Here is a 27,447-nt window from a genome sequence, read left to right as displayed (position 1 = left end):
CTAAGGCAAGGGTAGTTACTGCAGATATTACAGAACCCAACTTACAAACTATCTATGGTCTGGTTATATGTGGTACATCTCCTTCTTTCCATGGGCATCAAGAAAGGAGTGAGTCAAATATGCACTAGTGTCTTGTCTTCTACCTTCACAACTTACAGCTCAATGTGGCCATCTTCTATGTACACCCATAACTTCTTCAATATTCTTCCAACACATCCTTTTAAATTCTTTTATCTATTCTCCAAATTTTTTTCCGGTTGTCTCATGGGGATTGATTGGTGGGGAGAATTAATGGAAGGGGGAAGGGGAAAGAAGGTGTTGAAGAAGAAGAATATAATCAAAGCACATTTTATATAGATAGATGAAGACAGCATGAAGAAATTTCATAAACAAAAGAAAAAAATTCCATAAAAACGATTGGAAAAGGCTGGGGATATAGCCTAGCGGCAAGAGTGCCTGCCTCGGATACACGAGGCCCTAGGTTCGATTCCCCAGCACCACATATACAGAAAACGGCCAGAAGCGGTGCTGTGGCTCAAGTGGCAGAGTGCTAGCCTTGAGCGGGAAGAAGCCAGGGACAGTGCTCAGGCCCTGAGCCCAAGGCCCAGGACTGGCAAAAAAAAAAAAAAAAAAAAAAAAAAACGATTGGAAAAGCCATGAGAAAAGAAGGATGAAGTTAGGAAAGTATAAAGAAAAGAGTAAATGTGATCAAAGTTCATCACACTCATCTATAGAAATATCACAATGAAACCCTTTGCATAATTAATTTATGCTAATACAAAGAAATAGTCTTACTCTTTTTCACCCAACATCGCTTCATTATTTCAATTTATTTATTTTTTTTTTTTTTTGCCAGTCCTGGGCCTTGGACTCAGGGCCTGAGCACTGTCCCTGGCTTCTTTTTGCTCAAGGCTAGCACTCTGTCACTTGAGCCACAACACCACTTCTGGCAATTTTCTATATATGTGGTGCTGAGGAATCGAACCCAGGGATTCACGTATACGAGGCAAGCACTCTTGCCACTAGGCCATATTCCCAGCTCTCATTATTTCAATTTTAAGCTGACTTTTACAATGTGAAAACAATCTTAGGGAATAGTTTATTCTCAAATTGAAAGTTGCCACTGAATAATTGTCTAAATCTAAATGACAATAAAATTGAAAAAGAAATTCCAAACTTTCATCTTGAAAAGTCAAAATCTGGGCAAGAATGCTATGTTTGTACATCTCACTAGTCCTCTTTAGAAAAATAGAAACCTCTCAGTAAAATTCCATATTTTGACAGCTTGCCTGTTTCTGACACATGTGTCATTGAAATATTATGATTCTCCAATTCCCCATCTTTAAAGACAACAGAATGCATTAAGTGACTGGTAAAGTCATATCCTTACTTTCTACAGGTCTTAAAGTCAGTTCACTGAAATCATACATAAGACACTTGTTGGAAACACTAATGCTTTCTATCACTGGTAAAGTTATCTTAATTATTGGCACCAACCAAACTAACTACATTGGAGGCAATTACTGAGATAAAATTCAATTGTATCTTAGCACCTCACCCAAGCCAGCCCAAAGTACAATGGGATTACTTTTACAGTCAGGAACCATTTTGCTGTCATTACACTTTAAAGACAGAAGGCCACGGAGAGGCTGTTCAATGAAGGATCATTTACAATAACAAAACCACTGGCAATCTTATTATCTAACTGATGGAATTGGTTAAGCAAATTTGTGTGCATCTACAAAAATATAACATCACATAGGCCTTTAAAATAATATTGTAGAATGATATTTATGACATTGAAAACTGCCTTGTTACATTAAGCATAACATTTAGAAAATAGCTTATGTATTACACAACTTACAAAACATAGCACTTCAGATCTTGTTCCAGTTATAGGCAATGCAGTAATAGACTGATATATTGACAAATCATAAAGTTGTCCACAAAATCATGTTTTTCTTACCAGTGAAATGAAGGATGATTTTTAGTTTTGGTGTATTTAGTTTTTTATAAATTTAGTTTATATAAATTTAGTTTTATATTAAATATATACCTTATATATGGTAATCACCCAAAACTAATATTATTGCTTATAAGTGGGTGAAAAACTATTTGTCTAACTTATTTCACAGGAAAGCTAAGCCTTTAGAAATGAGAAGGCAAGTCTTGCTCATGTAGCAGATGAGCCTGCTTGAATATCACTGGGTCCATAATCTCCAACATTTAGAAGTGTTCTCACCATTTTACTTTCTTGATTTGTCACACTAACCTCACAAAGTGAGGCAAGTTAAAGACAAGAATAATCAGCTTTGGTAGCAAACGAGTTATACATTCACAGAACATAGGTTAAAAATGCTGCTTTTCTTAGGAATCCAGGGCATTATTATTAATATAACCAGTACAGCCTCCAAACTGGAGAAAAACTTTCCCTTCAACAACTTGCTGACTTTCTGCCAGTCTAGGCCCAGCCAATGAGCAACAGAAGGCAGCTGGTCAGGAAGGAGCTGAAAAGCAATGTAATCAGCAGGGAGGACAAAGATTCACTTAGCACCTTTTTTGGTGGTGGCAAGCCAGTGCTGTTTCTTGTTCATGCATCGTTTTGGACAAACCACTATCCCAAGGATGAAGATGGCACAGACAACTGATATGGCAATCCAGAGTACTGGGTGTGTTTCCAGAAAGGGCTCCATAGGATCTAGAATTGACCACAAAAGTTCCATCAGCTAGAAACTCACTTATTAAATGTTTACATTTGCTGCTATTTTCTTTACTTGTAATCGACAGGACTCTTGAGCCAGGGAAGCTTGAAATTAACAATATAAAGACAGTCTCACTTCAGAGTCCTTATATAATGAAGGACCATAGTCTAGAATTGAGCTGATTCCTCTGACCAAATTCCTGCACTGACCTCCCTTCCCTTTTCCTGAGGTGGGGATGATACAAACAAAGATCTGGAAGGAGAGAGCTAATCAGACCCAGGATGATAGAATTTGGGTGAAATATTTGGACAAATCCTCTGAAAGAAAAGTTGTTGGGACAATGCCCTGTTTCCCAAGCGTTATTGGTAGTCAGTCCTCAGGCTCTATCATTTCCTCCATCCATCCCTATGGCAGTTTCTAGACAACTGTCAGGTGGACAAATGGAACAACCCTTTGCCATTCTCATTTTGTGTTTCTTGGGTCATTCTTTTTTTCACAGAGATCACAGTAGGATTCCTCAACTGGGCTTTCACCTACTTGAAAACAGTGCATATTTCTTTATCCCCTTGAAGAATCAGGGTCAAAATCAGCTCCCTGAGATCAGGACTTAATTTCCTGGCACAAAAACTCCTACACATCTGGGCAGTTGAAAATCAGGCTTTGTGGTGGAAAACTGTGTACCTTCACATTATAGACCTTTTGGAGAACAATTCTTGTAGATACCCCCAAGTAACTGGAAAAATGGGATCAGCTAATCTGACATTAGCTTAGCTAATTTGCAGACATATGCCTTATTCCTGGGACAGTAAGGAATGGAGTTGTTGGCAGTATAGGCCATATTTGATACCTTTAGAGTATATCCTACTTGGTATCACTTGAGAGTATTTGATATTCTCAGTAAGGAGGGGTTACACTTCTAATATAGACTTAGGCTTTTTGTATGTGTGCCAGTCTGGGGATTTGAAGCCATGGCCTGAGTGCTGCCCCTGTGCTTCTTTATGCTCAAGGCTAGTGCTCTACCACTGGGGCCACAACTTCACTTCCAGCTTTTTTTAAAAAAGTAGTTTATTGTAGTTGATAGTCTCACAGACTTTCCTCCCTGGGCTGGCTTTGAACTGTGATCCTCAGATCTCAGCCTCCTGAGTAGCCAAGATTATAGAATTCATGAGCCACTGACATTCAGATAAAACTTCTACTTTTTGACACCCAAGGTTCCTTGTCTTAACATCAAGCCTGATCAAGCCACAGAATGGAGGCACAGAGAGGCAAGGCCTATCTTTCTGAGGCAGCTAGAGCTGAATCATTTCTGAAGATGGTAGTCCCTACAGAGGTGTGGGCAGACAAATGAGCCATGAGGTGTGTATATTGGAGGCAGGTTTCTGCTTATTTGTAGACTGCGGGAGTCAAGGAGGGAGCCCAGCTCAAATCATGTATGGTGAACCAGGCAGCTACATGAGGTCTTGGGCTTCAGCACCTTTATGGGTTAGACAAGCTCCTATTAGACTAACAGACACTTCAGTAGAAGCAACCAAGACAGGTAAGTGGCCTCATTCTTTACAAGATACTCAAAGACTGAAGTGTCTAAATAGAATTCCTTCTAATCAGCACCAGGAGAAGGAATGAGCCATGTTATAAATCTGGCTCATGGACACTAGCTCTAGGGCTGTTCCTGAGATTATCTCAATGGGCAACTTAATGTCTGAATGAGACACTAGGAGCAAAGAGGTAGCAAATCCAGAGAGTTGAGCAAGGGGTTGGATTAGATATATTCCATGACAGTTGGTAAACCAAGGACCCAGAGCAGAAGAAGGGACCTCAGTGAGCAAAAGGTAGATAGACGAGAGATCAGGAACAGAACAAGCAGCAATGGGAATTGTGTGGGTATAGAACTTCGCAACTACTGTTCCTCAAAAGTAGAGTTTCTAATAGAACAGTGCCCTTGGGAGCAAAGAAGGGACTTTAAAAACCCAGCTCCTATCAGTGGGCACTGCTTGGTTTCAATCTTTCTTTCATGGGATTGACTCCTATTACACATGTACAGCATGCCACCATCCCTTTTGCCCTGAGTCTTTGTTTGACACACCTCTTGCTCTCCTATTAGATGAGGATGATCCATTGTGGTCTTTCACCTGCTGAACACAGATTCTGTCTGAATTTTCCATGCAGGAAGTCACTGTAAATTCTAGCACCTGTAATGTAGAATCCCCTCCTCTCTCCTGACCACACTCAGTAAAGCAAATAATCCCCTTTATGTTACTGCATGATCCCACTGAATTTAGGAAGCCTTCCCTGACTCCCAAAGATCTTCTCTGCCTCTAAATGTCCATAAAAGAGATTATAAGTTTGTTTTCAGTGTAGTCACATGTGTTCATGGAATCTAATTTTAGATTGAAATTTAATCTTTTGAAAATTCAGTTTTTCCATGTGGGCACATTGTGGGGTTCTAGTTCTATCAGAAGATCCAGAACAGAGAGGATATCATGTGCTTGCTACTTTTTTACCCATTTAACCAACTATTTCTAAATTGCTTCTGTACTCCTAATGAATGCTGGATATAGGTGCACATATAGGCAAGGTGTGTGTGTGTGTGTGTGTGTGTGTGTGTGTGTGTGTGTGTGTGCATTTGTGTCTAATGCATGGAGAAATAAGTAATTCTGGGAAGCAGCCTTACCTATTATATATAAAGGTAATGAGGAAAGGTTCCTTGACTCTGTTTGCAGGATACAAGAGATGGTCACGTTGACTGCACCATCAGGAAAGGGGACAGACAAGCTGAGGGAAAGGTTGTACAGTTCTGTGACATTATCTTGAGATACCAGCATGTTACCAACATGGCTGCTAGTTGAATTCTCAGTTACTAGCTGGAAAAACATCTTCAGAGGTTTTGGATAGCCTTGATTAGATGAGCAGGTCACATTTATGGGAGAGTATCTCGTTATATTTGAATTCTGCTTTATTTCAGGTTTGCTGAAGTTAGCTGGAAGCAAAGTAAAGATTAAAAAAAATCACTCTAAATTTAGCCATAAGAGTACAGAGAATCAACTAAATAATCTTACCTGAGGCATACTTAGGGACTCCAGGATTTCTAGCGTGCAAACTTTAGTCTGTAGCAAGCCTACATAATAAGCCTACATTTACTTTTCCTTCCTTCCTTTCTTCTTCCCTCCCTCCCTCCCTCCTGCTCTTTCACTCACTCTCTTTCTTTTTCTTCTTTTTTTTTTTTTGTGCTGCTACTGGGCCTTAAACTCAGGGTCTGGGCTCTGTCCCTTAGCTTCTTTTTGTTCAATGCTAGTGTTCTACCATTTGAGCCTCAGTTCTACATCTCTTCCTTCCCTCCCTCCCTCCCTCCCTCCCTCCCTCCCTCCCTCCCTCCCTCCCTCCCTCCCTCCCTCCCTCTCTCTCTTTCTCTCTTTCTTTCTTTCTCTCTTTCTTTTCTTTCTTTCTTTCTTTCTTTCTTTCTTTCTTTCTTTCTTTCTTTCTTTCTTTCTTTCTTTCTTTCTTTCTTTCTTTCTTTCTTTCTTTCCTGGATAATTGGAGATAAGAGTCTCATGAACTTTTCCTGCCTGAACTGGCTTCAAACTGTGATCCTCATATCTCAGCCTTCTGAGTAGTTAATATTATAGACATGAACTATTGGCTCCTAGCCTATATGTACTTTTATTTTTTTGAATAATTACTTATTTATTGTCAAAGTGATGTACAGAGGGGTTACCGTTTCATACGTTAGGCAGTGGGTACATTTCTTGTACAATTTGTTTTATATGTACTTTTAAGGAATAATTTTTCCTGCCTATGCAAATCAAATCAGTGCTTTCTGTTAGACAGTGGGTGGCTGAAATTAATTCAACAGAAAATTACAATAAAGCTACAATCCCAAGAAAAGAAGTCTTTCCAAGAGGGCCTTGTCTGACCATAGTACCATAGTTCCCCATGAAGTACATTCTTTATGTGGCATTGCTAAAAAGACAAAACTATAGCATGCAAGGCAATGATTATGGGTTCAGAGTTTGACTCCATAGGGGATATCATGAGGAAAGTTTTAGTGTGATTGCAATGTTCTATATCCTAGGCATAGAATGGAAAGCTGTGCTTAAATATGTCTGAACATAATTTATAAAATTAATAGAACTGTGCACTAAAACAAATGCTTCATAATTTAGTGTGTGTTAAATACATGTAGTGACATTTAGGTTTTCCAAGACCTGGTGGAACAGAGTAGCTGCTTTGTCAGTTTGGAGGTTCTATTTGCTGACTATTGAGCTCATGATTGGTACAACAAATGACTCATAAGTAGCCTTTAATAAGGTTAAAGGGAGAACCCAAATCAGTCAACTGTCATCCTTGCTAGGAGCTCCAGGCCAAGATTTAGTGGGTAAGAAACCCTGGACAAAAGGAGAAAAATGAATGAATGTAAAACATTTAAAACTGATAGAATCATTCAAACTTAGCAATATCCAAATTACCCAGTGTTTTCATTCAATCACATTACTTTTATTCTACTAGCTCTATTTTGTCCCCAAAGAAAATTCTCACTGAACTGGCACTGGTGGCTCACTGCAGTAATCCTAGCTACTCAGGAGGCTGAGATCTGAGAATCCTGGTCCGAAGTTAGCTCGGGCAAGTAAAGTCCATTTGAGTCTTATTGCCAACTAACCACCAGTAAAATGCAAGTAGTACTGTGACTCAAATTGGTAGAGTGCTAGCCATGAGCAAAAGAGCTCAGGGACAGGGCCCAGCCACTGAATTTAAGCCCTGACTAACAACCAAAAATGTTCATACTGATTGTGCATGCAAAGTCAACAGTAAAAGCACATGGTCTTTCAGTTCCCTCCTGCAGCCTCTGAACTCCTTCAAAAGGACTTCCCAGAAATGGCTGTCCTTTGTCTTCTCTCCATAATACCCCCTCTCCCAGACCTCTCACATCCCCTATCCCTCTGTATTTCTCTCCTTGTTCACAGTCTCGTCTGAGAAAGCCCAGAGTCTACATATATAATTGACCACATACCAATTACTGACAGCTCACAACTGTTCTTGTAGACATGAACCATTCCTCCGGGTGTCTTCCTCTGATGAACAAAACATTGGTACACACCCTTGTCCTTGATCTGAATTCCATGAAGTCGTAGGATCCATTTGTCCTGATCAAAGCTTGTCCGTCCGATATAGTTGGCATTTACATTTTCAGATTTGTCTTTCCCTGCATATTTCTCATACAGAACCAAATTTTCCTGGTCCTGCCAAAATACTACCAGATCATCTAGGCTTAGGTTTTTTGAATTTACAAACGGGCATGGCAGTTCTGCAGTCTCATTGAAATAAGCTTGAATCTTCAGGGAGGCAGCACCTAAAAAAAAAAAAAAAAAGAAAAAAGAAAGGTGGGGGGGAAGGAAGGAAGGGAGGAAGGGAGGAAGGAAAGTAGAGATGATGGATGGAGAAACAAGAGGAAAGAAGAAATCAGCTCTATTTATCTTGATACAATGCCCAGATCCTATCTTATCATTGGTGACACTGAAGAACTAGATATGAAGGTTTAGAATTATGCATCCATACTAGATATCTGTATATCGTGCCTTTTGTTCTTTCCCCACTGCTTACCAAACATGTGGCCTTGTGCAAATTTCAACCTTTATGAGCCTCAGTTTCTTCATGTGGTTCATGGTCTTTTTAGAACTATAGTTCTGCGAATTAAAATCTCAGGACATGGAACCCAGCTCAGTTAGATTACACATCCACCCCTCCATCACCTTCCTAAACCTTAATATTGCTTTTCATCATTATGATTGTTACAAGCTCCATCCCTGCTGTTCCGTCTCTCAAAGCCCTCCCTTCACCCACACCATCCCCTTATTCCTAGGTCTGCTTTGGGGAAAGTCAGATGATAATGGTGATAAGTTAGATGACTCTATTTCATTATGCATTATTAGTTAGTGTCACACAGTCATCTTTGGAATTTAAATAGTACTGTTTCTAGACACCCCCTCCACTAGTAGCACTGCCATGGCTGCTAGTCCTAGGGCAGCTAGCTCTCCCAAAAACAGAAAGCAGTTTGGAAATGACTCTGTTGTTAATGAAGGTCTCTTTTCTCAGTGACTTGGCTAAATTCTTTCAGGGACCAGACAGAGAACTGGGCAAATATGATGGTTGTCTGGGGATTGTGGTGGTCAGAGAGCATGTAAGGGACATGAATGATATGCTGGAAGTGAATTGTGGTGGAAAGGTGAGGACCAGCCAGGGGAAACCCCAGGCAAACAAAGTTGCTGCTTTCAGGATGCACCATTTCTGGAAACATTTTACAACCCTAAAGGAACCTGCTAGGAGGGCACAGAGAAAGGTTTTGGTCCTTGAGAGCATATTGCCATTTACAAGAGGATTTTGCCTCACCCAACTCTGATCCCACGGCTTTTGTAGACCTTTTCTTTTTTTCTTTTTTTTAAAATCTCTTTTTTTGGCTAGTCCTGGGGCTTGGACTCAGGGCCTGAGCACTGTCCCTGGCTTCTTTTTGCTCAAGGCTAGCACTCTGCCACTTGAGCCACAGCGCCACTTCTGGCCATTTTCTGTATATGTGGTGCTGGGGAATTGAACCCAGGGCCTCTTGTATACGAGGCAAGCACTCTTGCCACTAGGCCATATCCCCAGCCCTTGTAGACCTTTGCTGAATCACATAATTACTTGAGACTTAGCAAAGACATTAAATAGTGGTGATGAGAAGTGGAGGGTCAGGGATGAATGCTGTTCCTTCGTTAATACAAAATTAGATGGTGCTGTGGGAGAAAAAGTAGGTTTTGATAAAGTGTCATTATCCAGGACTTCAGCAAAAGGGTGTTACATTAAGGAGGAAAGATGGATAGGGTGGTTGGTGAGGGGAATGAGATGAGTTTAATTTGAAGTGTTTTTGGCAGGGAAAAGAAATTGGTATGATCAATGGGTTTCAATTCAAATAAGGAAGAGATAGACAAATAATAGTGACATGCACTTGGCTAAACAGCAGACAGACGCTTCTAGTGAGCATATGTAATTAAAAGGCTGGTGGTGGCTGAGCAATGCTCCTGACAGCAAAGGTTTGAATTGCTGCATATTGTATTACCCTGACTAGAACTCTGAAGCACTTGAAATATATGATGTATGTCCATGATGGAAAGAGGAGGGAAAAAAAATCTACAGGCATTCCCAGAAGAGTGAAAAGGGGACCTGAAGCCAATTGACTATATTTGTTCATTACCAAACAAGGCACACCTGTGCATTCTGTAACACAGTTGTTGAGCTCTTAACATAATGCAAGCCTGCCACCTACTGTAAACGCTCATGGGGCTGATTGGAGGGGAGGTGGATACATTCTGGTTTTTAATCTAATTTGCCCCGTGATGCCAGGGCAGATGACCTAATGGAAAGACCAAACACACAGCTTAAATTTCTGTCAATGATATGCTGGTCTTGAGAAGGACTCATTTCTTCTGTTTTCTTGACTTACAGAATTTTTTCTGCAGAGGCTGACAGTATCGTCTTCCATTTCCACTCAGTCTCTCCACTCACAGACAGATCCAACTTCTCCAACCCAGGAAACCTTCCTTCCTAAGATTACAGTTTTCTTTTTTATCCACCTAATTGTTCTGCTCATCCCCTACCAACTGAAAAGATGATCAGAGGACCAATGCCATTGATGTTATCTGAAGACTGGTCAGAAATGTAGAATTTCTGGCCCCATACAAGATTTGATTCAGAATCCATGTGGGTTTTGTTTTGTTGCTTACCAAGAGCTCCAGTTTGAGACACTACCATCAACTTTTCTCTGCTTCTATCTCCAAAATGGAAAAGATGACAAGATAAATTTATTTTTATCCATCCCTCTTCAAGTCCCTCCCCTCCCCCATGCATGGAAATCACTCTGAAGCCCATTCAGTGGAACTAAAAGTATGGCACCATTTGTATCCTGTAGATGCTCACCAAACTGGTGGCTTTTATGATATTACTCAGCGCTAGCATGGGGAAGCCTGCTAACCTCCTCTGGACCAAGTGGGGAAGTTTTGACTCGAGGTTTGTTTTCCCCAAGTGGCTTCCTATCTCCACCATTATGGCCCCCAGAGCTTAGGTCCTCTAGCAACTGGACTCTTTGGGAATCCATGGTTGGGAAGTATTGAGAATCCTAGTCTTCTACAGAACTTGAGTGAGGAAAAATGGTCTAGTTATAACTGACTGCTGTTATGCTGTCAGGATTGAGGCATTTAGGAATTCAGCAAGATGCTTTCCTAATCAGGATTTTGTGTCTAAGGACACACACACACACAAAACCAAGATTTTCATGTTCAAGGAACTCCTCAACAACTTCCTGTCTCAATACCACACAAAATTCATAGTGAGGATCTCTGGTCTCACCTACAATTCAGTCTTCTTGGGACATTATCCTAAATTCAGGTCAAAAATCTAAGAAGATCCCCCGCCCCCTCATGTTACAATGAACATTGGCACTCAGCAGGTTTCCTTCTTTTACTAAACTTCCTCCACAGCATTACAAGGCTCCCTGGAAGCCTCATTACATTGTAATAAAATCTTTTATTTCCTTAGTCTCTTCAATGATTATTTCTCCCAAAATTCTTAAGTAAAACCTGTCTCTGTTCCAAGAGGAACCACTTGATTTCCAGGCATTGCTCATTTTCCCCACTTCACAAGGAACTTTGAGGACTACTTTCTCTGTTGGAAGATGTTACTCTCTGTCATCATTCTTATCCACTAATTCACTGGCCACTACTACCTTGCTCAAGGAAGATTTGGGCAATAGATGCAAGGTCTTCTATTTCTAAACAATTATTACTATAAATCTGGTGATTCCATCACAGATGAGTCCACAACAGCCTTGTGTCAAGTTTCATTGACTTTGTCACACTTTCATCCATACACTATTTCAGCATCCCCCTGCCATAATATAATCCAGAACCTTATTACCAAGAAGAGCTAAGCCCATAAGATCTTGGCACCAGCACACCCCAGTTATATGAGGTAATCTAAAACGTTTTGCTGGGTATCTGAATTAATGAAAAAAAAAAGAGGATGAAAGATGGGCATTTGGACCCTACACTTTGCCTCTGTGCCCTTTGATCTGAGCCATTCCTTTCCTGTAGTGACCTTGCAATCTCTTGTAGGAAAAACAAGATTCACCAATAGGCATTTTGCAACAAAGGGCAAATTACCCGCCCCCCCCCCCCGAAAGAAGAAAACAACCAAAAGCTATAGACCACCTGCCAGGACTCCAGTCAAACACTGAGCTCATGGCTAACTAAAACAGACTTATGTCTGTTTTAACTATACATACCTTAATCCCTAATTCTCCCTATTTAACTCAAGGCCAATGTCCATATCTGCAAAAGTGGCTGAAGATAATGCCATCTTCCCATGGCTGCCATGTAACAAATCTCTTTTTTCTTCCTTTCCTCATGTCTTTTTATTTGGCATTAGGCATTGAATATCCAGACTTTATATGAAACTCCTTGACTTTGGATCAGGGGTCTAAAAATTGGATTTCACTTTCTGTCCACAAACTCCTTTTCCTCCAGGTTTTGCTCTTGCTTTCTGCCTCTACATCTGATCTTTGGCTTTATCCAATCTATACCGCCTCCCCACTGCCCACACTGTAGTGCTTCCCAAAAGAACCCTCTGAGATGATGGTGAACAATGTGGTAACCAGCAGCCATTGTGTTGTTCATATTAGCTAGTGAGACTGAGAAATGGGGGTGAGGGAGGAGATCTGGAGAGAGAAATGGGATTTTTAAAGTTAGTTAACTTTAATTAACTGAAGTTGAAATCATTACATATGGTGGTAACTATCATACTAGAGAGCACCACCATACTATATCTTTTGTTTTGTTTCCTTTTGTTTTCTCAAGGCTAGTACTCTACCACTTGAGCCACAACTCTACTTCAGTCTCTTTTGGTAGTTAATTGGAGATAAGAGTCTCATGGACTTTCCTGCCTAGGCTGGCTTTGAACCATGATTCTCAGATCTCAGCCTCTTGAGAAAGTAGGATTACTGACACCCAGCTATCTTTTAAACAATTCAATAAAAGTTCTCCATTTTCTCTGTAGAGAAACCAATTTTAGCTTATGTGTTTGATTTCCTTTTCACATTAAACTGAATGATGTAATGCTCCTAGAGGAAATGATTCCATCCCACAGATATGAAGATATCTTAACCCCCTTAACTTGGCCTCCCTGCCTCCTTCAGACACTTCCCCTCTGCTCCTTCTTTTATTTTCCCTTTCCCTTCTAATTAAACTAAAGTGAGCAGAAATTCTGCCTTTACTCCTGGCTGTCCACTCCTACCTCTCCACTGAAACTGCCCCATCAGGATTGCTAGTAACCTTCACCATTACCAAGTCCAGCACTCTTTCCTGAGTGTTGTCTCTGTCAAGTATAACACTGCTGGCATCTCTCCTTCTCCTGCATCCTGGTGCATTCAGTTACCAAGTAGAAGTTAATAATGGACAGGTGCTTATCTCTAGCCTATAGCTTCTACTAACAGTTTTCACTAAGGTTTGCAGATACCGATGTCCAACTGCTTGCTGGGGCTACATTTACACAGCTCCGTTAAACCTTCTTCCTCTATCTTAGTGAATAGTTCCCTCACCTGCTCTGTCTCATAATCACTTGGTTATCTGTAGGAAATACCCAAGAGAGAACCTTGCACAGGTATTACAAGGTTGATCAGGAATTACAATAACCAGAGCAGAATCCTCATGTTTGAAAAGATGGTGACTCAGTATGAAGCAAAGAAAAGGGCAATCAGATGGAAAGAGTTTTCTTTGATCCATATTTATCTATAAACCTTCGGAACATTATCTAGAGAGCTTTTCTAATCTTGAACTCAGAGCTCAGCCTGGTTACAAGTGTGAGCCACTGGTGCCTGCATCAATGTACAAACATTTATTGCTTAAACAGCACACTAAAAATAGGTTAAGTTGCTTAATAAATGATACACCCACACAGTGGAATGCCATGTGGCTACAGCATACCACCATAGTTAAGAGTATGAATTCTCAGGGAGAAGGAAATGGGAGAGGACAAAGGAGGAGGTGACACTGACCAAGAAGTATTGTACTCATGACCTGACTAACTGAAATTAAATCCCTTTGTACATGTGTTGTCTTAGGCAAATTATTTAATTCATCTATATCTTGCTTTCCTCTTGTCGAAAATAGTAACAGTAATAGTACCTACATCAGAGAGCTGTTTTATGGATTAAATGAGTTACTATTTTAGACATGGTTTGAATTAATTCTGATCCAAGTAAACATTCTTTAAGAGTTACTTTTTTTTTTTTTAGGTAGGATGTGGTGGCTCATGCCTGTAATCCCAGCTACAGGAGAGTTGGGGATCAGGAGGATTGTGGCTTGAGGTCAAATCAAGAAAAGATGGGAAGACACCGTCTCAACCAATAAGCCAGGCAGTGATGATGGCTTGAGCCGGTGATCTCAGCTACACTGGAAGCGGGCCATAGGTAGGCAAATCAGAGATCACATTCAGATGCAGAATCTAGCTGGAAAAAAATAACTAGAAAACAAAAAAAAGGATCTGGGGCTTGGCTCAAGTGGTAGATCTCCTACCTAGCAAGCATGAGACGTTGAGTTCAAAATTTCAGTACTGTCAAATTAAAAAGTTACTTATTTTAAGAGTTAACCTCATGGAAGTTGAGAGTAAAAATTATCTAGAGGCTGAGTAGAGAGAGGGAGGATGGGAAAAGGTTGCCCAGTGGATACTACATTACAATTAGATGAGGAGTAGTATGATTACAGATAACATATGGATAATGACAATGTGTTTTTTAAAGCTAGCAAAGAGGATAGTAAATTTCATTTCCAAAGAAATGCTAAATGTAGTCAGATGCTGGTGGCTCATGCCTGTAATGCTAACTACTCAAGATACTGAGATTTGAGGTTTGCAGTTCAAAGCCAGCCCAGGCAAGAAAGTCTGTGCGACTCTTATTTCCAATTAGCCACCAGGAAACTGGAAATGGAGCTGTGGCTCAAAGTGGTAGAGCACTAACTAGCCTTGAGGTAGTGCTTGAGCTCGGAGACAGTGCCCAGGCCCTGAGTTCAAATCCCATGACTGACAAGAATATTTTTTTCTTTTTTTTTTTGGCCAGTCCTGGGGCTTGGACTCAGGGCCTGAGCACTGTCCCTGGCTTCTTTTTGCTCAAGGCTAGCACTCTGCCACTTGAGCCACAGTGCCACTTCTGGCCATTTTCTGTATATGTGGTGCTGGGGAATCGAACCCAGGGCCTCATGTATTTGAGGCAGGCACTCTTGCCACTAGGCCATATCCCCAGCCCCCTGACAAGAATATTTTTAAAAGAAATGCTAAATGTTTAAGGTGATTTGGATATTACACAGTGTAGGATGCATTGTTATGTACAATATTACATATCAAGACTGTATAAAACATTGCTAATTTTTAGTTTTTTAAAGTAATTTTTAGCATTACTAATACTGATAAGGAACAATATTTGTAAACACAAAATTAATTTATCTTAATAGTTTATTTAAAATAAATATACTTAGGATTCCCTCAGAATATAAAAAAGAAACTTGTTAAATAGTACAAAAAAAAAAACAACCACAAAAAACCTGGAGACATACTTCAAATGGTAGAGTGCTAGCTATGAGCAAAAAGCTAAATGAAAGTGGTAGATCTTGAGTTTAAGCCCCAGCCCCGGTACTGGTAAATGTGCTAATACACACACACACACACACACACACACACACACACACACACACACACACACCAATGCCATCTGTTGTGTAATTACTTTTAGTAGGGTGAGAAAGCACCAGGAATTTCCTAGTCGGGTGTCACACACGTGCTGTTCTCATATCCCACTCTGAAATTGTTCTGCCCCAAATAGAACCACTTTTCTCACCACCATGAAACTTCATCAGTTGTCATTTAGGGGAGGGATTTTTCTTCTTAAGGTTTCCATATCAGTAGCTTTCTTTTCAGGAGTTAAGCCGTTTCTAAGCAATTTCAAAGCAAGGAAGGGAAAAATGACACCTGGCCTGCCAGCTCTTCTTGCTCACTTTCATTGTGCAGAGACAGAAAGTTTACAGGGCGAGGAAGTTATCTCAGGAAAACCCTTTCTGATCATTACTTTCCAGGGCATTTTCCTCCCTTTCCTCCCAGGTCAAAAGATCTGGGCTGGTCACAATGAGGGCTTTGAAGTTTTGAGGACACCTGATTTATCATCTAAAGATAAAGATGAAGACATGCCTTCAGAGACTTTGAGAAAACGGTGACATCATCCATCAAAGCTGTTTAGGGAAACCTTGCTACTTATTGGTGATTGACTGGTGACAAGAAATGTAGGTTGTGATCACAAGTCAGTAAACAGATGCTACAACTACACTGCTGGCATGAATCTGAACCCTGCCACTTAGTAGCTATGTTGTTCTTTTGTAAATTATTTAATCTCTCTGTGCTTTAGGGCTCTCAAAAGTGGAGAATAAAGAAGGGATCTAAAGCAGAATGTTATCATGATTCTTAAATGAGTTAATCCTTATAAAATGTTCAGAATGGTGCCTGGAACAAAGATACACATGTTTATCCAATACCTAAAATAGGAAGTAGGAAGCCACTGTGTTTACATTAAGAAATGGTCACTTAGCATATCTGTAAGACTCTATACTCATGGACTCAGAAAATCTGATGGTACTAAGCAGAAAACAGAAATCATAACAAGCCTGACCCAGCCAGCAGCATCTAGGAGAGAATCTCCCCCTAGTACCCAGGTTCTCATCACTCATGGAGTCAACAGTCAAATGCCTGTTACATGGTAATATGAAAAGATGGTTTAGTGGCAGGGCTAGAGACTTAAGGGTAGCCTGCCAGTACTGTACCCAAACTGTAAGCCCCATGACTGGGGTGACTTCTCTGCTGTGGGTGGAGAAAAATGAGCAGCAGGAAGAGGTGGGGCAGGAGAAATGAAAGTCCCTAAGTCACCCAATCTGAAGCTAAGTCCTCTGCCAGCCCCAGTTGACAGATGAGAAAACTGAAACCGAGAACAGAGAAGGTCTGAGTTTTGTGAAGTCTGGTGTTTCTAAAATTTGGAGCCTTGGGGAGAGTTCATAAAATGATTTTTACAATTCAAATTCAAAATGCCCAGGGCCACTGCAATGCCATCTGGTAAGAGACAAATAAGATAGGGAGAGAGGAGAGATGCAGTGGAAAGAGAAGGTGGTCTTAACCAAGTGTGGTTAAAATCGTCTCCTCAGTTATATCTTAAGGCATGTGAGTGAGCATACTACTGGTGCTGCTGATAGGGTCTTGGGGATTTGGGGAAGGGCTCAGGCCTAAGAAAGGAATCCCATGTTAGTTTCAGTAGCACCAGGAAGCTGTGACTACTGTGAATCTCCAGTGTAGTTGGTTGGGAAGACCATGGACAGGGAGAGGAAGGCAGGAAACAGAAATCAATGCTCTGCAACAAGAAGCCTTTGGAAACCCATCTGTTTCCTAAGAGCCCAAGAATACTGGGAATAGAGGCAAAGAAGCCCAGAGGGAGCATTGTGGAGAAGAGCCAAGTCATGGGGGCTCAGGCTATAGCCCCCTCCTCCCTCTGAATGCCCTGAACTAACCAGTGCACCCTATTCAGGGCATCCAGACCCCAGAGAGGGAGAAGAAAGAAGGATGCACACAGGAAGCTGGGCCTGCCTGGGGCCAGTCATCTGAGACACCCCCGGTATCAGTCATAACACTTCCTTCTTCAAGAAAGTCGTGGTACACAGTATTGAGCAGTTCAAGTCAGACATGAGCAAACCCTGCCAAGTTTCAGGTCTGTGTTTGCAGTGGTTAGATTCAGTTGGAGACAGTGAAGGGATTTAGGACTTCACTTAAGGAAATGGTTCTTACCACAGAACAGGAAGGCTGCTATTACAAGGAGAGCAAGTCTCAGTCCCATGGCTCTGAAGCTAAAAAATAGAAAGGATAAAACATGGTTAGAAAGTGAAACTGAAAGCCAATGTTCACAAAAACATAACCTAGAAATGAAGTTTGGGATTCCTTTGTTACCAGGTATAGCGGAGATAATTGTAGGTGTTTATCAAAGCCATTTCCTTTTCCTCATAGTTCCACTAGATAGACCATATTTCTGAGCCTCTTTTGTAGTTAGGAAGACATGTGACTGGATTCCAACCAATGAGATCATGAATAGGAAAGATGGACCTGACTTTCAGAAATGGCCACTAAAGTCTCCTCCCTCTTTTCTCTCCTCTCTTCCTTCTTAGAGGCAGTAAGTCAAAAGGAAAAGTCAAAGGGCCTAAAAGTGAACAAAAGAGCTTCACAATGGAGAGACCTAGTTGGCTAAATAATTTGGTTAAAAAAGCTCTCAGCCAAACACCACTGGCTCATGACTGTAATCCTATTTACTTAGGAAGCTAAGATCTGAGGATCGTGATTCAGCCAGCCTAGGCAGAAAAGTCCATTCGATTCTTATATTCATTTAACTAGAAAAAATCTGGAAGTGAAGGTGTGGCTCAAGTGATAAAGCACTGGCTTTAAGTAAAAAAGCCAAGAGAGAGCATGAGGCTTTGATTTCAAGCCCCAGTACTGGCACTCCTTGGGATGGATGGATGGATGGATAGAAAGCCAGGGACAAGGCCAATGCTAAATGCTTAACATAGGTATATCCCACCATGCACTGGGCAGGACACATGTTTGCTTTGTAACTTTTTCCTTCCAGTGTAAGAAGGAAAACCAGATCCGTCTACTGGTTCACAAGTACATAGATAAAAACAAATCAGTGCTTACATCAAGATATGCCACAATTATTTATCCAATGGCAGGAAATTCATACCTGGGGGCTGGCTTGTCAAGGCCATTCCTGATCCTTTGGGCTGGGCTAGATACCCTTTCTTTCTGCTTCTGTAGTACTTAGCACAAGGTTTCATATTTCTTCCCCTGTAGACTATGATCTTTCTATTCTAGTATATCATGCCTGTTCATACTACTAAATTTAAATGGCAATGGAGACAAAGAATAGAAACCAAGAATAGAAACCAGCTTCTACTCCTGGTTATCTTTCCCCCACAGATATAACTAGAATGAACATTGTTGTCTGCTTCTGGTTTCTTGCCTCCATTTGAAGTGGTAAAACAAAACAAAATAGAAATAGTTTTTCTTTTATGTTATGAAAATCTATGTTATGAACGCTACAAATTGTAGCATTCTATACATAGTTTTGCACACTTACCACCACCTTGGGATTGTCCAGTGGTATGTATAAAATATTCTCATGCTAGCAGTTGAATATTGCTCGACTGTACTGTTGAATGGCAATAATTGATTTTTCCAGACCCTATGGATGGATATTGAGGTTGTTTCCAACTTTTCATTTTAATGAGAAACATTGATTATGTGCCAAATTGCACCTGCAGGAGTTAGGCTATGTGTTCCTTCAAGTAGAACTGCTTGCCCAAAAGGTTAAAAGGTCATGTAATTTTAGTTCTCACAGATAGTATATGCTAATGCTCCCATTAGCAAAACAGTGAGAGAGCTTGTTTCCTTATACTTCTTGCCAACATAGTATGTGTTCTAATTTGTCACCTTTACCAGGTACAGAAGATTAAATGTCATCTCATCATAAATTTTAAAACTTATTTTTAGTAAGCTGGGCATGGCGGTGTGTACCATGTCAGAGACATGTCAGAGAATCACAAGTTCTAAACCAGGCTGAATAAAGTTAGCAAAACTTGATCATCTCAGAAACAGAGTAAACAAAAGTGTGGGTAGACCACTTGCTTAACAAGCACAAGGCTCTGATTTCAATCCCCAGTACAACAGGTATCTATCTATCTATGTTTGTAATAAAATAAACCTAACAGCTGAGTTCAATGATTCACATCTGTAATTCTAGCTATGCAGTTTGAAACCATCTCAGGTACAATGTTCATGAAATTCTATCACATCCAATAAAAAAGCTAGGTGTTATGGCAACTGCCTATTATCACAGCTATCTAGGAAGTATAAATATGAGGATTGTTGCCCAGGCAAAAAGCAAGACCTTATTTTAAAAAAAATAATGATCACTGGACACCGTTGAAAATGAACTATACAACTTGTGGGTGGGGATGGGAGCAAAAACTGGGAGAGAGCAACAGAAGGAGTAACATTCTCCAAAAAGAAATGTATGCTTTACCTGACCTACATACCAGTAACCTCTCTGTACATCACCTTTAAAATAATAGTAAAAACATTTTTTAAAATAATGAAAGCAAAAAGTATCCACATGGTTAAGTGGTAGAACACCTGCCAGGAAATCATGAGGCTCTGGGTTTAAAACCTTAGTATGCACCCCCCAAAAAGGGATAAATGACAAACTTTATTATCATAATTATTTTAAATGTTCAGTTAACTTTAATAATTTCAAATTCTTGTGCAACCATTTCCAGAAATTTTTTCATAATAATAAATGAAAGCTCTGTACCCATTAAACAATGAGATTCCATTCTCCCCTTCTCTCAGCCCCTGGAGGCTCCTCTTTCACCTTGGGTCTCCATGAATGTTACTTCCTTTAGCATAAATAGTATATTATGGTCCTCTTTGGTGAGTGTGTTATTGGCTTGTTTCACTGAGCATAGTATCTTCATGGTCTGTCTATATTGTAGCATATGTCAGAATTTCCATTCCTTTTCAAGACTGAATACTAGTCCATTGTTCATACATGGTACATCTTCTTTATCCATTCATCTGTCCATGGCCACTTGCATTGCTCCCAATTATGACTAGAGCTCTGAGAACATTGGAGAACACATTTATCTTCAGGCCCTTCCTTTCGCTTCTTTTAGGTGCCAACCCTAAAGTGGAAAGTCTGGATGACATGGAAATTCTCATTTTAAGTGTCTGGGGAACCTCGGTACTATTTTCCACATCAGCTACCCTATGTCACTTTCCCATTAAAGGCGCACAAAAGTTCAGATTTCTTCACATTCTTGCCAACATTTAGTTTACAAAAATTTTTCAATAGTAGACATCTTGATGGGTGTGATGGAATTTTCACTATCATTTAAAAATAGACTCCTCTTGTTATGAGTTTGAGCATCTTTTCAAATGTACAAAAAGATAACAAGGGGTGACTCTGTCCAAAAAGAAATGTGCTTTCTACCTGATTTATATAACTATAACCCCTCTGTACATCACCTTTATAATAAAAATTAAAATATTTTTAAATGATAGTATTTCCTGTTCTGTGTACTCTCTCTATATTTCTTTTGCCTACTTTAAGTAGGTGAAAGGTTGGGGTGGTGGTAAGTAGGGAGGCAAGGGAAATGTCATCAACAAAGGCACTGACATAGGTGGGCATGTGAGAGAAGGTATGAGAAGGCCAATGCGGCTAAAATGAACACAGGTGAAGGAGAGGCTAAGGAGGTTAGCAGGGGTCTCCTCATACTCGGCTTATAATTCAATCAGAGATTTGGGTCTTTATCCCCACACTAGAGTAAACAACTAAAGAAACTATAACAGAGGAGGGACATAGTCAGGCCTGCTTTTTGCAAAAATTGACGCAATTATCACATAGTAAATGAATATTAAAGAGCCAGAACACATGCAGGAGCCTAGTCATTTGCCCACTATAGTTAGGTGAAAAAAAACAGATGATTGTTGGTCTAGGATTGTAGCAGAAGAAATATTTAGAATTTTAATCAACAGGTTGTAGTAACATTCATAAGGACAAAGGGTTGCTTGGCTTATGCATTCAACAATTGAATGTCAAGAATCATTCTTAACAGACTGATGCCAGCATGTGTTTTAATTTTTCACTTTTACATACTTAGTAAGACTATGAATGAAAGCAACAGAAATCATACTTTTATTCTCAAATATGCAGATGAGCCTGAGCTAAGTAATATTCATAAAGCCTAAATAATGAGACAAATATGAAACACAATGAGCCTCATGAAGGCAAAAGTGAAGAACTACACCTAAGTTTTCAAAGAACAGCCCAGAGCCTCATACATGTTAGGCAAGTGTTACATCGAGCCACATTCCTCAAACGAATTAATTGAGTCTTAATATGGAATTTACTTAGTGTGTTCTGTGCTAATCAGACCACATCACTTGTGGTACTACAGTCATTGAGAGTGGCTGTACTTGAGTGACAGTGACAAAATTAGAGTTTACTGAGTGAAAGGGGTAGCATAGTTCACTAGGTAATATTAAAATGATGTCAAATGAGGAACAATTCAAAGGGCTGGGGGTAATGAACCTGAGGAAGAGAAAAGCATAAATATGTGATGGTCATCTGAAATGTTGTGGAGCAATCGGTTCCATTCACTAGCAGGTGCAGAAAACCAGATTTGAACCCTAGAAAATGAAGAATTTTGAAAAGCCATCACCAAAGACTGGGATTTCTTGTAAGATAATGAGCTACCCATCACCTGGAAATGCTCAAGCAAAAAATGGGGTAAAAATATAGAAGAGACATTATTCGGGAGTACTCTGAATTAGTTGTATGATTGCGCTCCAACACTTTCAAATTCAACCTTAAGGTTCTCATGGGAAAAAAAGAAAAGAAAAGAAAAGAAGACCTCGGATACCCCATCCTTCTACCTTTCCTGTGATTTTAACATAGTCAGCAGTGTGCCACGCTCAGAAAAGTCTGCTGAAATGACTTCAGAAGATATGGAAAAGAGCAAGTATCTTTGAACCCAGAAAAGTGGCCAGAAGGTGGTGACATTTGAACAAGGCCAGAAATGTAACCCAGTGGCAGGAAAAAAGTGACAGAGGTCTGTGGCAGAAGTCAATTTCTGTCAGAACGGATGACGCTCCTATTGATGCTAACTAACTCCATTCATTTTGATACTTCTGTATAGGACAGCATCCACCTGGGCTACTGCATGGCTAAAAAGGTTGGCTGAGGTTTGGTCTCCTCTTTTTCCATTAGTAATTGTTAATTTCCTAGAACTCAATGTGGTGGCCTCCTGCTTCTGTCCTTGAAAGGTTTTGTAAACTTCCATCACCTCTTCCCAAGACAATCATTTAATAATACTAATTGAATTGAACTGGATAAATATTAGTATTTTAGCCACACTATTTTTCCTTTCTTTATTTCTTGCTACTAGTCCATTGCCTGAAGTGACCTGGAAATCACTTTTAGCTGAGGCTGCCTCAGAGTCATGAGTCTTCTGCTTCAGCCTCCTGAATGCTAATAGCCATGTTTTTGATATATATGTATACATACACACATGCACATGTGTAAAGAATATGAAGTATAACCTATGTTTAATGGGTCTTTTTTGGTGGCACTAAGGGTTAAACTCTGAGTCTCAAACTTGCTACACAGACATCCTACCCCTTAAGCTGTCTCCCTCCCTTTTTGCTTTAGTTATTTTGTGGATGGTGTTTATGGAGCCTGGTCTAAACCTTCATCCTGCTGGTTTATGCTTCTCACATAGCTTGAATGACAGACATATGCCACCATACCCAGATATTGGTTGCAATTGGGTCTTATAAACAGTTTGCAACATAGCTTTTTTTTCTATTAGAAAAGTTTACCAAAATGTTGCTTTATTTGTAGACAAAAAGTACTGTGCATGTTTCTTACACAACATAGCTTTAAACCTTAAAAGATCCAGGAAAGACAGGTGCTGGTGGATCACACCTGTAATCCTACCTACTTAGGAGGCTGAGATCTAAGGATCGTGGTTCAAAGCCAGCCTAGGCAGCAAAGTCTATGAGACTCTTATCTCCAATGAACCACCAGAAAACTGGAAGTAGCACTGTGGCTCGAAGTCATAGAGTGCTAGCCCTGAGTGAAAAAGCTCAGGGACAGTGCCCAGTCCCTAAATTCAAGCCCTACAACTGACCAATAAAAAAGATCCAGATCTGTGCTTCCTAAGAAGGTAGCATTACAGGCATGAGCATCAGTGTTTATTGGTACAATATTCTTTGGTAATTTTTTTCATTAAATTGTTTTCTTGCAGTTCTGGGAGTGGAAACCAGAGCGTTTTGCAGGCTAGGCAGTGCTCTACCATTAAACTATATACATAGCCCCATTTTTAATTCATACATAATAATTGTATGGACTTATGGGATACAGTGTGATATTTTAACACATTGATACAATTTTCAGTGGTCAGTTTAGGATAGAGGGACACTTATCACTCCAAATTCCTATCATTTCATTGTCTTGGGAAAATTCCTCTCTTCTACTTGGGTGAGTTTCTGAAAAGCAATCAAATGCAATTTTTTTAGGACATATGGAAATGGAGGAATGACTAGGGTCTTTTATCAGTCACCAAGAAATGTTGACTGGCCTGAAGGAAAGATTTTCTATTGGCAAGCAATAGAAAATTAATTTTTGTAACTAGAGCAGAAGATCAGGGCCTGTACAGTCCAATAAGGAGTTTATACTTGACTGGACAGGAAAGTAAAAGCTTGGGAATAGTAGCTTAAGAGTAGAAAAATTGTGTAATGAAAATTTAAAGAAAATAGCCTATTCATGGTCTGAAGTGAGGGCTGATATCAGAATGTCCAGGAAAGGCCAGTTTTGTGGGCTCATGAGCCTGAGTAGAGAGAGAACCAGCGTGAAAGTAGTGAATAGGTCAAAGAAGAGATGAGTGTGAGTGATGTTCATATCAAGAACACAAATGTATTTTGCTGTTGGTAGACACAGGAAATGAATGGTTGTGCCTATGTACTGCCAATCCTGTACTCTACACCCCTCTAAACTCCCTCATTACCCATGTCTCCATCTAGTGAAGGCTGGAATATCTGCCTTACCCGATGTCTAATCGCCTCTTGGATCAAAACCTTCTCTAGCTCCCATTTGTGGACAGCTTTTTTTTTTATTTTACCAAATTCTGGGTTTCCTTTATTAGCTTCTGTGGCCTTCACTCATTTTGGGAGCACAGAATTTCCATGCAGATATGAGAGCAGGATCAGAAAGGGGACAAAGAGACAATGTCTGAGCGGATTTGTGCTAGCCACAGGATGCTGTTACTGATCTTCTAATATGGTAGTAGCTAAAGTGATTTAAATTAAGAGTGCTTTCCCCTCACTGGTCCAGAGAAGAGGTATAGCATGTACCATTGAGCTTTTTTTTCTGCCCCCCCCCCAACAATTGTGTATGCAAGATAGATGACCGATTCTCTTAGCTGTGTCTAGTTTCAGACCTGTTTTTTCAAACTACTGATGGCTTTCCAAACTATTTTTATTTCTTCTTCTTTTTTTGTCTAAAAGTCAGTATGGTGCAAAGCTTTAGAGGTGCACATTCATGCAAGGACTTTGCGTGTCAGAAACAAGGTCCGCAGAACTCCCTAAAATGCCCATCCTGGCCCCCTGAGGGAGTTTCTTGTTTTCTCAGAACTAGAAACATGGTCAGAGAGAGATGAGCCTAGGGTACAATTTTAAGAAAGACCTTAAATTTTAAGGACAGACTGTTTTAAGAGTACAATTGGAGAGACAGCCCCAACTCCCATTCCGGGCATCAGAATACACTCCAGTGGTATGGAAGTTTTTGGAATTCCCACATTACTCATTCCTTAGGTTAAGACATTTTTGAAAGCCCCGACATTAAAATGTAAATTATAGCTAGAAGGGAGAAATGGTTTCTTTCTTGTTTGCTTTCAGCCATTGGGAGTGAAGTGATCTACACAGGATATAGTACTTAGGAAGGAATCGCAGGCATGAATGGACGAAGACATAAGCAGCATTTTTCCCATTTTTGAGGTGTCAGAATCTTCACGAGGGAAAGCAGTGTTGAAAACACGTTTCAACATGCCATCTGTCTCCCATTGAGTACACTGAAACCTGACTGTAGTCAGTGTACCATTCAAAAGTAACTGTGGGCTCTAGAAAACTGCTAGGAGCCTCCCCTCCCTCCTTCCTCTGTCTTGTTTCAGTCATGTCTTTGCCTTCCTGATATCTTCACAGCTTCAGTCCTTCAGACATTCCCACACTGAACTATCACTTTTTTTCATATTTGAAACACACTACTTAAAATTTGATTTTTTTTTTTTGCTGCTTAAGAATCTTACATGGCTTCCATTTTTACCTTTCATGTTTCCTTCCTTCTCACTGTAGCTCAGTTTTGTAAAGCCAGCCCTCATCTCCACCCAGAAAAGAATATCTGATATTCAGGGGTCATAGAGTAACCAAAATAACAAGTACAAAGACATAGTAATCAGTCAACAATCACACAGAATCAGTTCTTCTCCTTCAGAGCACTATTCCTAATAATGTGATTATTTTATTAATATTATTTCTTACTGAACTAGAACCTCCAGGAGTAGAGCTTCCCTGTATTTCTCCTAAGCTCTCTATTAAAAACCTAGTGGTTGGAAGAGCACAGTAAACATAAATACACTAATGAAGAGAGATTTTTAATAGCTTTCATTATAGCTCACTTGCATAATATGAATGATATATGCAGCAGCATACAGCAGCCACAGTATAGAATTGTGCATCTGAACACAGCACACACTCATTGACATTCAAAGTCCTAGTCTTCAAACAGGTTAGATGGAAGATGAACCAGCTATCTCCTTAGTTATTATAATTTGAGAAGAGTGGGAAGTTCCCTAGGCCAAAACTTACTTTCACCCATCTCTCCAGAACCTTATATTACTATTAATGGAGTTGATATTTTAAGCCAATTTGCACTTGCAAATTGGCACACAGTATGCAAAACATGCAAACTGCTGCCTGGGCTCCTTTTGACCTATGGATATTTCTTTCCAAATGAACTATTAGTCTTGAATATTGAAATCCAGCAGTTGAATGGAAAAAAATAATACGCAGCAGTTTCTGGATCAGATCAGAGAAGGAAATGCCAAGCATGAAAGCAGAAGCCATTGCAGAGAGGCTGTGGATGTCGCTTCCTTCCTCTAGCTCTCCTCCTCCTCCTCTAGAAGCTTGGACAGCTTCTAGAGCAGAGCTTCTTGGAGCCTCCCCTCCCCCTGCCAGCACCCTAAGGCCAAAAGTCTTCCATTCTCTACCTGTCTTGTCTCAATAAAGGTAGAGGTACCTGGGTGGAAGATGTTCCTTTAATGTCTCACCTCCAATGTGGCTGGTCTGAGAATCAAGCCTGATGGTCAAACTTTTAAGCACATACTCTGTCCCCTCCTTCACTATTCCTTTGCCAGCCATCAGCTGCACATCTGCACACCGCCTCTGCCCCTCTACTCCAGTTGTAGCATCTTACCTCATACCTTTCCAGGTTAGGAGTTTCTTAAGACCATACCTGTCATCAGTGTCCATCCACCACAGCTCCCAGAGACCAGACACATAAGCACAGTGGCATTCCCGAAGAACACAGGAGTGAGACGATAATAAAGTAACAAGAGCCTTTGTTAGCCCTGGAGCTTCCTTACATGGTGAGAAATCATCTCAGAACTGGGGCTAGGTCTCAAATTCAGAAAGGGGAACTGACTAGAGAGAAGCGACACGGCAGAAAGCAGCAGTGTTTGTGTTTGGTTCCACATAACTTTTGCTGGCAGGTGGGCATTTCCACTGATGAGAATGACTACATGTGTGACTTTGGACAGTGAGGGAGTGTAAAGCCCTCAGGAAACCCCCAAACACAACCCCTTCTATAACCATGACCTCCCTGACAGACTGAGAGAGCCTTAGGAGTACGATCCTTACAGCACACAAGCTAATAATTCAGCTTGTTTCCATCCGTGTTTGTTGAGCAGTCACACAGAGTAGGACTCCATGGAGATGCAGAATTCCCAGCCAGAAAGAACACAGATGGAATCATCCATGAAGTTCC

General features: G+C 40.4%; 1 protein-coding gene across 1 annotated transcript; it reads right to left on the bottom strand.

The window, feature by feature from the left end:
- Positions 1-5,017: 5,017 nt before the first annotated feature.
- On the bottom strand, positions 5,018-27,076 carry Cd86 (CD86 molecule). Its single transcript, XM_048345828.1, has 5 exons — positions 26,878-27,076; positions 17,589-17,647; positions 7,708-8,046; positions 5,374-5,679; positions 5,018-5,079 (listed from the first exon to the last, which is right to left on the bottom strand). The coding sequence occupies exons 1-5, from the start codon at positions 26,931-26,933 to the stop codon at positions 5,018-5,020; spliced, it is 822 nt and encodes a 273-aa protein (XP_048201785.1). The 5' UTR covers positions 26,934-27,076.
- Positions 27,077-27,447: the final 371 nt, after the last annotated feature.

This window comes from Perognathus longimembris, chromosome 5 (genome assembly GCF_023159225.1).
Source record: "Perognathus longimembris pacificus isolate PPM17 chromosome 5, ASM2315922v1, whole genome shotgun sequence".
Taxonomy (NCBI): domain Eukaryota; kingdom Metazoa; phylum Chordata; class Mammalia; order Rodentia; family Heteromyidae; genus Perognathus; species Perognathus longimembris.
Note: the sequence above shows the minus strand (reverse complement) of the source record. Positions and strands in the feature narration are given on the sequence as shown.

What these genes read in the sequence shown, in the direction of transcription:
- Cd86 (XM_048345828.1), bottom strand. Translation starts at nt 26,933, where the DNA reads ATGGACACTGATGACAGGTATGGTCTTAAGAAACTCCTAACCTGGAAA. An exon ending in TTGTGAGCTGTCAGTAATTG is followed by an intron (nt 5,680 to 7,707) that starts GTATGTGGTCAA and finishes CTTTGCTTCCAG; the next exon opens with CTAACTTCAGCAAACCTGAA. An exon ending in ATTACCTTTATATATAATAG is followed by an intron (nt 5,080 to 5,373) that starts GTAAGGCTGCTT and finishes ATCTAAAATTAG; the next exon opens with ATTCCATGAACACATGTGAC.